General features: G+C 39.3%; 1 protein-coding gene across 1 annotated transcript in view; it reads left to right on the top strand.

Moving 5' to 3' along the window:
* TSPAN13 (tetraspanin 13) overlaps positions 1–11755 on the top strand; it is a 344204-nt gene extending 332449 nt beyond the window's left edge. Inside the window, exon 6 of the mRNA XM_044064742.1 lies at positions 8983–11755. Within this exon, the coding sequence (XP_043920677.1) occupies positions 8983–9057 (75 nt within the window). The 3' untranslated portion in view covers positions 9058–11755. The remainder of the gene's footprint in view (positions 1–8982) is intronic.
* The last annotated feature ends 1640 nt before the right edge of the window (positions 11756–13395 follow it).

Below are 13395 nucleotides of genomic sequence, written 5' to 3'. Positions count from 1 at the left end.
CGCCCTGCATGCAAAAAACTGGGAACTCATTACCCAGGACAAATGGATTTTGAACATAGTTTCCCAAGGATACAGATTCCACTTCCACACACTACTAACGGTTGGCCAGACCTACCCCCAAATCAATGGGCAGAGGCCCAACAGCAGGTTCTCTCTCTTCTCAGTATCAGGGTTATCCAACCTGTCCCAGCACAACAAAGGGGACAAGGTTTTTTTCAAGACTTTTTCTGGTACCCAGAAAAGATAACTTCTGGCGTCCTATCCTGGACCTCTCTATTCTCAAAACCTTTCTGGTAGTTCCAGAATTCAAAATGCTAACTCTTCAACAGCTTCTTCCTATGCTAGCCAAGGATGCCACGCTGGCAACCTTAGATTTAAAGGAAGCTTACCTGCACATCCCAATAAGGGAATCTTGCAGGAAATACGTACGCTTCAGGGCAGGCTCCATGCACTACCAGTTCTCTGCACTTCCCTTTGGCTTATCTACTACCCCCAGGGTATTCACAAAGTGTCTAGCTCCAGCCATTTCATTTTGCAGGCAGAGAAGTATTCAAATTTACCCATACTTGGACGATTGTCTGATTCAGGCAGAAAGCCAGGACTTGCTATTACAACACCTGGCATTCGTAAAGAAACTTCTAACCTCACTGGGGTACACCATCAACAAAATGAAATCTCACCTAGTATCCTGCCAACAGATTGTATTCCTGGGAGCAAGCTTGAACACATCTTCCCAGATGGCATTCCTCACTCCAGAGAAACAAGTTTATTTGACAACCTACTTCAAACTTTTGGCCACAAAACCCCAGCTATCTGCAAAGAAAAATACTGCAAGCCCTGGGGTTCATGGCCTCTTGCATTCTACTAATTCCATATGCAAGCCTGCATATGAGGACACTCCAATGGTATCTAAAAAGCATATGGTGTCAACATTCTCAGGACCTGGAAACAATTGTTTCTATCATTCCTTGTATGAAGACAGAGTTCCTTTGGTGGGCAGAGGCCTGCTACCACAACAAGGGACTCACTTTCACTCTACCACCTGCCGCCCAAACCCTAACAACAGACGCATCAGACTATGCATGGGGGGGGGGGGGGGGCTCACATGGCAGGGCAGTGCATTCAGGGCAAATGGAACCCAAGACAGATGCACCTGCATATAAATCAAAAAGAAATGTTAGCTGCACAGAATGCTCTGACAGCCTTCAAAGACCGTATTCTTCCAGGACAACTATTGGTAAAGATAGACAACACCACAGTTATGTGGTACATAAACCAGCAGGGAGGAACCCACTCGTACCCTCTCTGTAGACTAGCCATGGCTCTGTGGAACACAGCCTTGAGCTACCAAGTACACCTACAAGCTCAATTCCTGCCAGGCAAACTAAATTCGCTGGCAGACGACTTAATCAGAAATCTCATGGACCCACACGAATGGTAACTGGAACCCAAAATGCTCAACCTCTTGAGGAACAAATGGGGGACTCCAGAGGTAGACCTGTTTGCCTCCCCTCAGAACTACCAATTGGACAAATTCTGCACAAGAACTCCCCACAGTCAAGCTTGGAAAGTGGATGTCTTGTCCTTTACCTGGGAAAGCCTCTCTGTTTATGCCTTTCCTCCTCTGCCTCTCCTCTCGAAGGTTCTACTAAAGATCAAACAGGACAAGCCAAGGACAATACTGATTGCACCAGACTGGTGACACCAGCACTGGTGTACCCCCTCTTGCGCAGTATGACACTACTATAACCATGGCACCTGCCTCAGACCCCTTCCCTGCTGTCCCAGCAGGCGGGCCAGATTCTGCACCCTCAGCTTCAAACCCTGAACCTTGCAGCCTGGCTAATTCCTTGAGCTTTCCGCTAGCATCCCTCAGTAAGCAGGTGCTGGATGTCATTCTGGAGGCAAGGAAGCCTAGTACTTGAAAATCCTATGCTGAAAAGTCGAAAAGATACCGTTCCTGGAGCCAGACTCAGGTGATGGACACAACGGTGCCCGGCTTACCTCATATTCTACAGTACTTAACAGAAATGCTCCACAAGGGCCTATACTTCTCGTCAATTAAAATGAATGCCTCTGCCATTTCAGCACATTATAATACTGAGCCACCCCTCTTCTTTCACCCCGGGCCAAATATTTAAGGACCCCCCCCCCCCCAGAGAGCTCCCACTCCAGCCTGGGACCTTAACTTTGTATTGGAAAACCTCACTCTTCCCCCCTTTGAGCCAGCTGCAACAGCAGAGTTGAAATTCCTTTCTTGGAAAACAGCCTTCCTTCTAGCCATCACTTCAGCAGGAAGAGTGTCCGAATTGCAGGCCCTCATGGCAGTGGAACCCTTCATTATCTTCCATGTGGACAGGGTTTCCCTCAGGACTAATCCCTCCTTTATGCCCAAGGTGTACTGTCTAGTGTGGCCCTAAATCAGTCCATTCAATTGCCTACTTTTTTCCTTAATCCACAAAACAAAGGGGAACGAATACTGCACTCTCTGGACGTGCACGGACAACTTAGATTTTATTTGGACAGGACTATGCCTCTCAGAAAATCTGAACAGCTGCTAGTTGGCTTTGCTGCAGGGGCAGAGGGGAAGGCCATTTCAAAGCAAACCATTTCCAAATGGATAGCTGATTCCATTAATTTCTGCTACAGGCACCATGGATAACCTACCCCACAGGGGATAAGATCACATTCCACCAGGGCTGCATCTACCTGTGCGGCTTTTCTCTGAGGAGTCCCTACCAGGGACATCCTAGAAGCTGATACCTGGAGCTCTGTACATACCTTCAAGCATTACCACATGCCTATTTTTTTCTAAATCCAGAACTGGATTTGCCAATGGAGTCTAGCAGGGCTTAATAGCTGGCCCTAATGCTCCTTAACTTCCTCCTCCCTTTCTTAGCCTTGGGAATCAACCCAAATGTGATGACTGCAACAGTGAAACACGAAGAACATAGTACAGTTGTGTAAACTTGGCATAAATGTAGATGTTCGAGTGTATTCACTGTTGCAGTCCTGGTTACCCTCCCTCCAGCCCCCTGACTTCTCTTGGCTCTACCTTTCCTTCTTGTTTGGTATATTTATTTTTTCTGGTGTATTTTCTTTTTGATGGGGGTGTGCCATATCATATAATTGCTTCCTATTGTGGGAGCACCTGACATCTGGGGCAAGAAAAACTGATGTAATGGTGTCGGCTGCATGTTTTATACCCTTGACGACCTGACGTCATGGAAGAAGAGACAGCATCTGATGCAGAAATCCAAAGACTCTGGTATTTAGGCCGGCTGAGGAATACCTGCAGGCAGATAACCTAAATGTGATGACTGCAACAGTGAATAGACTCGAACATCTACATTTGTGGTAAGTGTGCACAACTGTACTTTTTGATGACCAATCCTTCACCAGGTGATAAGGAAGGCAGGGTGTTAAACTGTTTAGATAATGGAATGTTTTCTTCCACTTTGGCGTTCAGAATTTTCAGTTACAAGATATACATGTGTAAGCTTGCTCTTTGTAACATGGGATATAGTCTGAGGGAAATTACTGCTACTTTGCCTACAAAAGAAAGTTCTTTTATGAATAAAATTGTTTCTACCATGTCCCAGGAATCCAGACATGCTTTGAAGAGTATGCAGATGCTGTGTCTAGGCCACTGTTTTAGTGCTGAGATGGTATGCTTTGGTACATAATTTTAAGTTTGCTGATTATGTAAAGTCTGAAATCTTTAGATAAGGAGGCATTATTTGGCTCATCTGCTGCCCAGGTTCTCAAACAATATGATGACAGCAGGAAATTGACTTAGGAAGTTTCCAAGATATTTCCTCTTCTCCCCATACAGATCTTGCTGGCTTCCCTCTTTTCACAAAAAAAAAATGGATATTTTCTGTCAAAGAAGTTGCTAAAAGTTCAGAAAAAGGGACATGTCAACAGTACAGAATGATTGTACCACAAGCTAGTCCCCAACATCCCCCTTTGCCAGAAGATTATCGAAGATTCGTGAATATTAAAAGTGGTTTAGGAGGGTTACAGGTTGCACTGGATACAAAACCTACTTTCAGGGGAATTCTTCCTCATTCCTTGAACCAAACAGAAGTTTTTCCTTTGGTTCTTCAGGCCTCATTCACCCAGTGAGTCATAGAACCAGTGCCTGGAAGTCTAAGGAGAAACAACTTCTATTCCAAAATGTGTCTGATTCCAAAGAAAAAGGTCTCTTGGAGACTGGCACTAGAGCTTTAATTTCTAAGTCTGTATGCGAAAGTACCAAAATGAATGCTGACCTTACAGAACCTGTTGTCCCTCATACCTCCCATTAGTTACATAGTAACACTAGACCTCAAAGATGCTTATTAACACATTCCCATAGCCACAGGCTTCGGATCTCTGTTTTGGGGCCACATTTTAATTTCTCTGCTCTACCTTTTGGATTATCCACAGCTCCAAAGATGTTCACAAGATGTCGGGCTCCAGTCATAGTTTATTGCTGACTAAATCCCATTCACATTTTTCCTTAACTTTCTTATTTTTGAAGAGCCTTTATCCAGATGTCAGTAGTAATTAACATGGGATATTTTTCTTCTGACCCATCTGGGCTTTCAGAGAAGTATTTTAAAATCCTCCTCCATTCCATCTTACAAGATTGTGTTTCGCTGTTCCTTTGTAGATGCTTCTTTTCAAAAGGCCTTTTTTGACAGATGAGAATGTGGGCTTTTAACTGGAATCTTTCCAAAACTTTTCCAGTCAGACTTCTGCAAGAGAATTTCTCAGGATCCTAGGTGTAGACAGTGTAAAGTGTGTCTGCTTATATCTTTAAGAAGCATACAAGGCTGTATGTGCATGTATATAACCTGTACACGTGCACAGTCTTAGTGCCATTTTGAAGGAGCAGCTAGGGAGTGAGCATGCATGATTATAGTCCTTGATTATGTATAAGTTACAGTCTATAGTCAACAATAGTAAAGTTTGTATATAATAAAGCTGCTTGAACAGAACCCATGAAGACTCGTTTATTTGTGTCCTAACATGAAAGCGACACTAGGGTTTATGGCTTCTGTGATTGTCATACCTTTAGCCAGGTACCACATGGGAAAGATGCTGTGTTTTCTACAAAACACATGTACCCTGCATTTACATCTCTGCAACATCAAATTCCCATTTTGGGCTTTCCAAAAAACACGAATTTATGCCCAAAGTGGTTTCAGAGTTTACTTTGACTCATGCTGTCAATCTGACATGCATAGGCAGCTTGGGTATCATCTTCACAAAACTAATCCCTTTAGAAAAGCTGATAGCTATTTATTTCTTATCAGAGTACATAAAAAGCACACCCTGTTTCTAAATGGACTATTTCCATGCAGTTGTCCTTGCCTATTGCTTTTGTTGTTCTCACCATAACAGATGCATTCCAGTCAGTATCATGGGACATTCTACAATAGCTTTTTCTTCCTCTTCTGCGATGGTGTGATGTCCCCACTTTGGGCCAGTAATCAAGGAACCCGAATCCTCACCACTGGCACTAGAAAGGGACGTTCACTTGGAACAAAAATGGATAGACCCAGTTTTTCCAGATGCAGCTCTCTGCATCAAACACAGTTTCCCTTAAGAGCACACAGGAAATACTCGGTCCAGGGGTGTGGATTTCTCCAGCTATCTTCCTCCAGGTCCCCAATAAGACTCCCCACTGGCACAGCTATAGAGTTTGAAACTTTAGTGTCCAAGACACTCTCCTCAGCACCCTCTCTGTGAAACCAGTGCTTCATGTCCCTACTCCCAAAAGCTGACACACACTCTGAGATTTGATTTTCAGACACACACACCTGGGAAAGGCTGGCACAGATTTACTAGCTATGCCCCCTTCTGCCCAGACTATAAGGTAGTTACACCACCACCAGACACTTCAAAGCCAGCTACTCTAAGGCTTTTGCAAGGGTACATAGTTATATTGAGTGAACTTAATATTAATACAAGTGGTAGTTTGACCAGCAGCAAGACTTTCAGGAGACGCCAGAGCTGTCAAAAATATACGTAAAATGCTCTCAGAGATTAAAATATTCTCTAAAGACCAGCTACAATGGAAAGTTTAAATATATTTAGTAATAAATATGAAAATGTCATGAAAATACTAAATATGTATTATCAGTAAACACCAGAGTTTCAGTAACAAGAAGTATTAAAAATAACACAGGTGGAGAGCTTCACACAGTTACAGAAAAAACAATATTTAACTAATCAAGTTCGCAATAATTTCCTGACTTTTTCTAAAGAATTATTATTCCCTGGCTACTTACTAGAGCAAGGCAATTTGAAGTAGGTGGGAGATCATCTTTCAGGTTACAAAAACAGAGTGCAGAGCACGTACATCTGGTCATCTGACTTCTGGCTTCCATGCTACTCCCCATTGGCTAGAAGCTGTCAGGATTTAGTACGTGTGTGTCAGTAATACACACACACACACACACACACACACACACACACACACACACACACACACATACTTGCTAAGATCTGCTGCAGCTCCATTTAAAACATATACATTTAAACAGCTACAAGAGTACATGTATGTTTGTTTTTCTGTGCAGCAGGGCTAATTTTAACAGTCAGCTTTACAATACATTTTCAACACAAGCATCTGTACAAATCAGTTTGCTTTACAAATGACATAATTCTTTACAAATGTCTGCTAGCTGTGTTGGCATATCACATCCACTGCCCTACTTCTCCTGCCATAGCTGGCAGTACCTTGCATCATCACAGATGGTGTACTGGAAAGGGGTGGATTTTAGAAGTGTTCTAGAGGCAGCTACATGATCCTTTATACATTTATGAAGCATGGAGTCCTTTTCGGTCTAGGGCTAGCTTTGCTAGGACCATTGTCCAGGGGCTGCTGGCTCCTTATTCTTCCTCCTCCCAGGTTGGATAGGCTTAGGTGGTTAACGCATATAGCTTAAAAGATACTGCTGCATTGGGAATGATGAACATAGTACAGTTGTCCAAGTTACACTTGCTGTAAAAGTTGATGTTCAAATTCCTCACTGCTGCAGTAGCTGCACCCACTCTCCATCCCCCTTGTCTTGTTTATAGTCTTAGTTGGGATATAAAGTAGGGTTCCATATGCTTCTACTTTGTTTCTTTGTTGTTTTTTTTTTTTTTTGGTTCAGGATTGTTAGCCTATTCTGTCTTTGGATGGGCAAGAAAGTCCTGGAGATTTCTACTACCGATTTTTCTCCAATGGTCTAACCAATTAGCAGTCAAAGTGTAGGTGTGTGGGGAGAGCCTGAGCCTTGTGAAGCTGGCTGGTTGTTTTTTTTTTTTTTTTTCTCCCTAAGCAGGGAAACAACCCATATGTAGCTTAAAGGCTGCTGCACCAGTGACAAATTTGAACATCTACTGCTGAAGTTAAGTAGCTTACGCGACTGTCATTTCATCTAGAAATTGTCCTGTGGTTGGGAGGAAGGTGATTCGATGGTAGTATGAAATACTGGAGGGATTGAGTTGGTTTAAGATTAGGGTTGACCTTTTGCCATTTCCAGATGTTTAACATTGTGTTTTGAGTTAAGCACAGATTGTGTGTCTGTTTGAGGGGTACTGGGTTGAATTCCCTGCATTGATGAATGAACCAGGGATGCAAGCTATCAGCAGCTGAGACACTGTAAATACGTATTTGTTTGAGTAGTGGTTCTGTGTCTGTAGTTTTTGTGCATTTAAAGTAAAAAGGGGAGAATGTAGGGAGGAGAATCTAGATTATAAGGGGGAGATGTGGTTTTAGAAACTTTAGGGATGTTGCAAAATTCTGTGAGAAAGTCAGAAGCAGACAACTTTGTGGTATATTGGGGGTGTTTCTGCCAGTCTACCTTTTTTCCAGAATTGTTTAGGCGTTTTGCATGTAGAATTCTGTTTAGGTATTTCATGTTATTTCTAGAGTTGACTTCTAAGCATTATAGCTTGTTTTGCTGGGTTTCTTAGCTGGGTGAAGTTTTGCCATATTTCAGGGGTACACTTCATTTTTGTGGTGTGCCAGGCCTCATCTCTTACATTTTAGTGGTAATTTCAGTTTGATGGTTATCCAGTCATTCTTTTTCAGTTCACATAATCTAGTTATTTGTGGGAAACAAATGTCTGAGATTTTTGCAGGTGTTTGTGAACAATTCAGCTGCAGAGTTGGCCTTAGTAGAATATAGAAATATCGATAACTTGAGGAAGAAGAGTATCGCTTTGTTGAGTTTTTGATGTTGGAATCTGAATTGTCTTTAAAATAGAATCATTTGCAGGGAGCTTTTTGGAAAAGAAGATGAAGGAGAACGCTAAATGGCCAGTGGGCACTGAAGGCTTGTGTATGGTTGATGATGTCTATGTAATCCTGCATTTGATTTAGCTTTTGCTATGTTTTTTAAATTGTGATGTTTCCTTTTCTTATAGACAGCTCTGCCACCTTCTTAATGTATCATGAGAGCATTGCTCTTGTCTTTTTTCTTCTTAACATGTTTCTTACCACTGTCAGCAGTACTTGTATCTAGTTCACTCAGCATTTGTTGGTTCTGATTTTCTTCTATTTTGTTATTGCTCTCACCCTAAATTGCATACATTTCAGAGTGATGTTAGGCTGGTATTTTTGGTATATATTGTATATAGTGTATAAATTGGTGGTCAAAACTTTTTTGTTTCTTTTTTGTATTTTTCTGTATGTTCTACATTTCTATTGTATGATAAATGCAAATAATTTAAAGCATGTTCTTTAGGTTGTAGGACATAAATTCTAACTGTTTTGTCTTCCTCTGCCAGTGTAAGTTAAAGTTCATTTACACAGTAGCATTTAGATTTGTCAGCATTAACTGTTGCCTGGCGAGTTTGTTGCATTTCAGGCTTGGCGTCCAATGAGGCTTTGTTCTGTACTTTCATACTAAACCTTGTTTTACTAAGAAGTGGCATGAGCATGCATTACTTTAATTACATGGTTATCTGCTAAATTGTTTTTTTTTTTTTTTTTTTCAGATTCTCGGAGTTTGGTTAACGCACAGATACAGGAATCAGAAAGATCCTCGTGCAAATCCTAGTGCATTTCTGTGATTTAAAGTCAAAGTAGCTTTGATTGTTTTGACACTGGACTTCTGTTTGTTTCTGTTTTTGCAATCTAAACACTACATAACTTCAAGATGTGTACCCTCCTTACAGGGGTAACAAAAATATTCTCTGAATGTGCTAGCTATCATTTAAAAAGTTTTTATTTGAAGTAGATTAGAACTTAAAGATATACTTGAATTAGTCTTCAAATACTGTAATTTTCAAGATGATCGTTTGCAGCTTTTTACTTAACTAAATGTGTTTATGTGCATATTTAAAACATTACAAGTTGCTTCTCTGCATATGTTTGTAGCAACAGGTTGTGTAATTTTAAGTGGAAAAATAACACTGTGTAGTTAATATTGATTTGATAAATTAGCTCAAAGGGATGTGTGAAACTGGTAATATAAATTGCAGTTTTTTTATTGTATTCTACTCCATTCTTTCAGACGAAAACTAAACTGAATATCCACAGAAACTTCACACCTCGATCTTAAAATTCATTTAGATTGTTAAATAAGTACTGCATTCTTTCTTTTAGTTTGCTAATTCCAAATGTAATCAGTAATCTGCGGTAGAATCTCTGTTTCTGGGGATTAGTCAACACCCTAGGGGTGCTTAAAGGCAGATGTGAAAGAAGCAGAGCTCCCTCAGTTGTGCAGACATGTTGATTAGTCCATTAAACATGCACTTCATAGACTGTTGTATCTTTAGCATGAGTGCTTTTAAAAAAATGCTTAGATTACCATCGACATGTGTATTCCCTGTTTAGGTTAAGAAATTTTGAGTATATTGTTTCACTTGAGGACTTCTGCCCACCCAAGAAACAACTTGCATTTTCATTTAAAATAAACAGTGAGGAACTGAGACTTGTTTTTCACTGAGATGCAAACTAAGCTTTTATTGCAGTACAGGAAAACAAGTATGTGAGATTTTCAGCATTTAGTTCTTGCAATGCATTTTAAAATATCTAAACTCATTTCATATGAAATTAGAATTCAAATCCAAAAGAAGGAGGGACACAAAAGAGGGTGTAAGTGCAACTGAATTGTTACTGATGTCATAAAACTGAGCAGGCTAAAAAGAATGGCATCCTACACCTTACAGCATGAAGTGATTTAAAACATGACTAATGGACCTGTAATTATTTTGGAAGCACTGTGTGCAAACTAAAGTAAGAGCAGACAGTGCTTAACTGAACCACTTTAAATATAGCCCCGTAATATTCATCAGAAAGCTGCACAGTTCCTATGGTGCCTTGCTAAAGAAATTTTTTTTTTTTAAATAAAAATGCTCACCAGGCTTTCCTCATTCTTTTATTTAAAGCAGTTGCTTTACGTTGTGCTGAAGTGTTTAGCACAAGACTAACTTTTTTTGCACATACAATAAGCTGTTCTCAAGTTGTTTAAATAATAACATAAAAATAAAATTGTGGAGGAAATTGTAGAGATTATTTTATAGCAAATTTTCATTACAACAAAAATAAAAATAAGTACAGTATTTGAGAACTGTTCACAAAAAAAAAAAAACTAAACCAAAGATTATATGTGCATTAATTTTTATTGCGCAGCATAGCAGGATTTCTGTAGATTCTTCAGTGACATACATTATTTAAGACCAAGATGATTGTGGGCATTATTTACAAGTTAATGGTTATATGTTGCGAATTAACATATAGTTTAATGCCTGCCAGGTTAAACAAATAGTACAAGGATTGTGCGTACAATGAAGACAGCAGTGCAGCTGTTTAAAAGTATGTTGTGATCGGAAAATTAAATATTTTCTGTTCTATTTTGTACTTTATGATGAGAAGACGACTGTTGTAAATAAAGATGTTGTGCTATGGTACTGCCATACTTCTAATCCATTTATGGCATTTGGATACTTAAATGTACACTGGATTCTTCTGTTGAATTAGAAAGTGTCTAGCATCACCAGTGACTGAATATATACACTCTACTTGACTGAAATGTTTTTCAGGGGCTCATCACTTAAATATCATGTTGATAGCGCATTTTAATTGGTACTTCAGTTTTGTTAGCTTTAATAAAAGTTACTAACTAAAAATTCATAAGAGCAAATGCAGCTTAGATTGTCATACAAAGGCAGATTTAGAATAGAAAAGTGGTCTCTTATTTTGGAAGCATATATTTGAGATTGTATTCTTAGCCTTTGGAATCCCCACGTTAAATTTGGATGTTTGATTAACATGGATCTTTCTAGAGTTTTCCCTCTGTTGCTTTATATATTCTCCTGTAACATAACCTGCCTACTTGAATCCCTGTTTTATATATTCTCCTGTAACATAACCTGCCTACTTGAATCCCATTGAGATATGTTTGGCCATTCTGTTCCTTGTTTGTCGAACTGTTCTGTTTTGATTGAATAATGTTTTGTAAATGTAAAGGTTTAGGGATCACATTTTACTGCAGTAACTACACTTTCTTTCATATATTAACCAGCAAAGTTGTACACTATGTCCTTTGTTCATTTTAAAATATATGCTTAGAGCTGAATGAATGATGGCTGTGTTTGAGATGTTATTTTTCTAATTAACATGGGAGAATATGTCAAGTGTTCAGAAGTTGGAAGATGTTCATAAAAAGCTACTTGGGTAATTTACAGTGAGTTGAATTGTGGAGAGAAGTGAATTAAAAAAAGGCTATATCAGTGTTTATTGTTGAATAAATATTTATGAAAAATATACTAAATTTGGGTGCATCTGTTCTAGTACTTCTGTTGGCTGCAATTTTTTGTGTACATATTTTTCCAGCTTTTGAATTAAGTAATAATTATTACAAGTAACAAATTAAGATACTGGACTTGCAAGCTGAAGTTATTTCAGAAACAAAGTATTTAACAAATTTTGTAAACATGAATGTAAACAAGCACAAATGTAACATTCATTTCACTATTGTAGCAAACTTCCATTGCAGCTGCACACACTTCTTGAGAGTATAGCAAGGGTGTTGGTTTCATGTTAGAAATTGTTTTTTGGCTCCTGCCCCTACCAAAAAAATTAGTCCAGTTTCAAACATTTCTGGTTGTTTAGATATGGTTCAGTTATTATGTATGATTGCATTAAAGTTAGTTTCTGATGACATAAGGTCCTCCTTCCCCAAGAAATGCTTTCAGCAGTACAGTTTTCCAGTTCTGGCTATATTTTATCTTCGGCTGGCTTATGTGCAGTCATATGCAAGTTTTGTAAATATGATAAATATAAGACTGAAATTCATTTCTTTCTGCAGGCCTATAATTTGTGGATTTAGTAGGCCCTGATCCACTGTTAGTTTACTTTGCTTTAAACTTGCGTAGATTGAGGTACTCTAGTTTCTGCATTCCATTAGTATGCTTTTGTATACTTGTTTTCATACACAAGAAAAAATCGTGTTTGTAGTAGTGCTGAATTGCCTTACTTACAAGTTCTAATTGGTTTTCTTCTTTATAAAATAGTGTTTTAAATTGGTTATAATTTGTTTAAAAATGTGTTCATTAACTAGGATATTGGACTGAAAAATAAAACGGTTCAGTTTCATCTGTAGTCAAGGCCATTAATGTAGGTCACATTTTATTGCAGCAGAAGAAAAAACGCATTTTGTATTGCAGATATCATTTGATACTAATGATATAAGACGCTACTGCATAGTTTGCATCTTATTTTGTCAGGTGAACTATAGAGTATTGCTTGAGCAACATTTGTTACTGCAGTGTTACACTTGACAGTACAAAAACAACAGTTTATGTATATAGAGTACAGCAGATGGTAAAGATTGTATCTAAATTAATTTCTTCCCTAGCCTTAGAAATAATGAGATCCTACTACCTCAATTTCAAACAGTAGCCCTTCATTGTTACCAATACATGCAGAAATGCTGTTAGTAATCTAGTTGATAAGGTAGGATTGAATGGGATAACGTTTGCATTGGTTGTACCTTGCAGTTCTCATTTTTCCTCATTATTCAGTATGCAGAGTTACGATACCCTGCTGGAGCGCCTTCTGTGTGGAGTCCACATGTCCTCCCTGCGGTCAAGTGACGTTTAAAGACATGCAGGTAGGTGTGCGCGTGAATGGGTGTGCCTTCTTTGAAGGTTGGGCGATGGGCTGGCACCTCTGCACCGTAAAAATCCACTGCCAGTCATTAGCGGACCGGAGTTCTGCTGTGGCGACCCCTAACCGGGAAAAGCCAAAAGACATTAGTATCCAGTATGCAGAGTTTCTTAAATTCTCACAGGTTGTTGCCTCCCCTACTTATGTAGGAACTAGTTGCAGGTAACAAGACCCAGTACTGAGACTGTATAACTACTGTCTTTAAATTTGTTAGCTAACCACCTCAGATTAAAATC

This window comes from Protopterus annectens, chromosome 3.part0 (assembly GCF_019279795.1).
Source record: "Protopterus annectens isolate FY-2018-M chromosome 3.part0, PAN1.0, whole genome shotgun sequence".
Classification (NCBI taxonomy): Eukaryota; Metazoa; Chordata; order Ceratodontiformes; family Protopteridae; genus Protopterus; species Protopterus annectens.
Note: the sequence above shows the minus strand (reverse complement) of the source record. Positions and strands in the feature narration are given on the sequence as shown.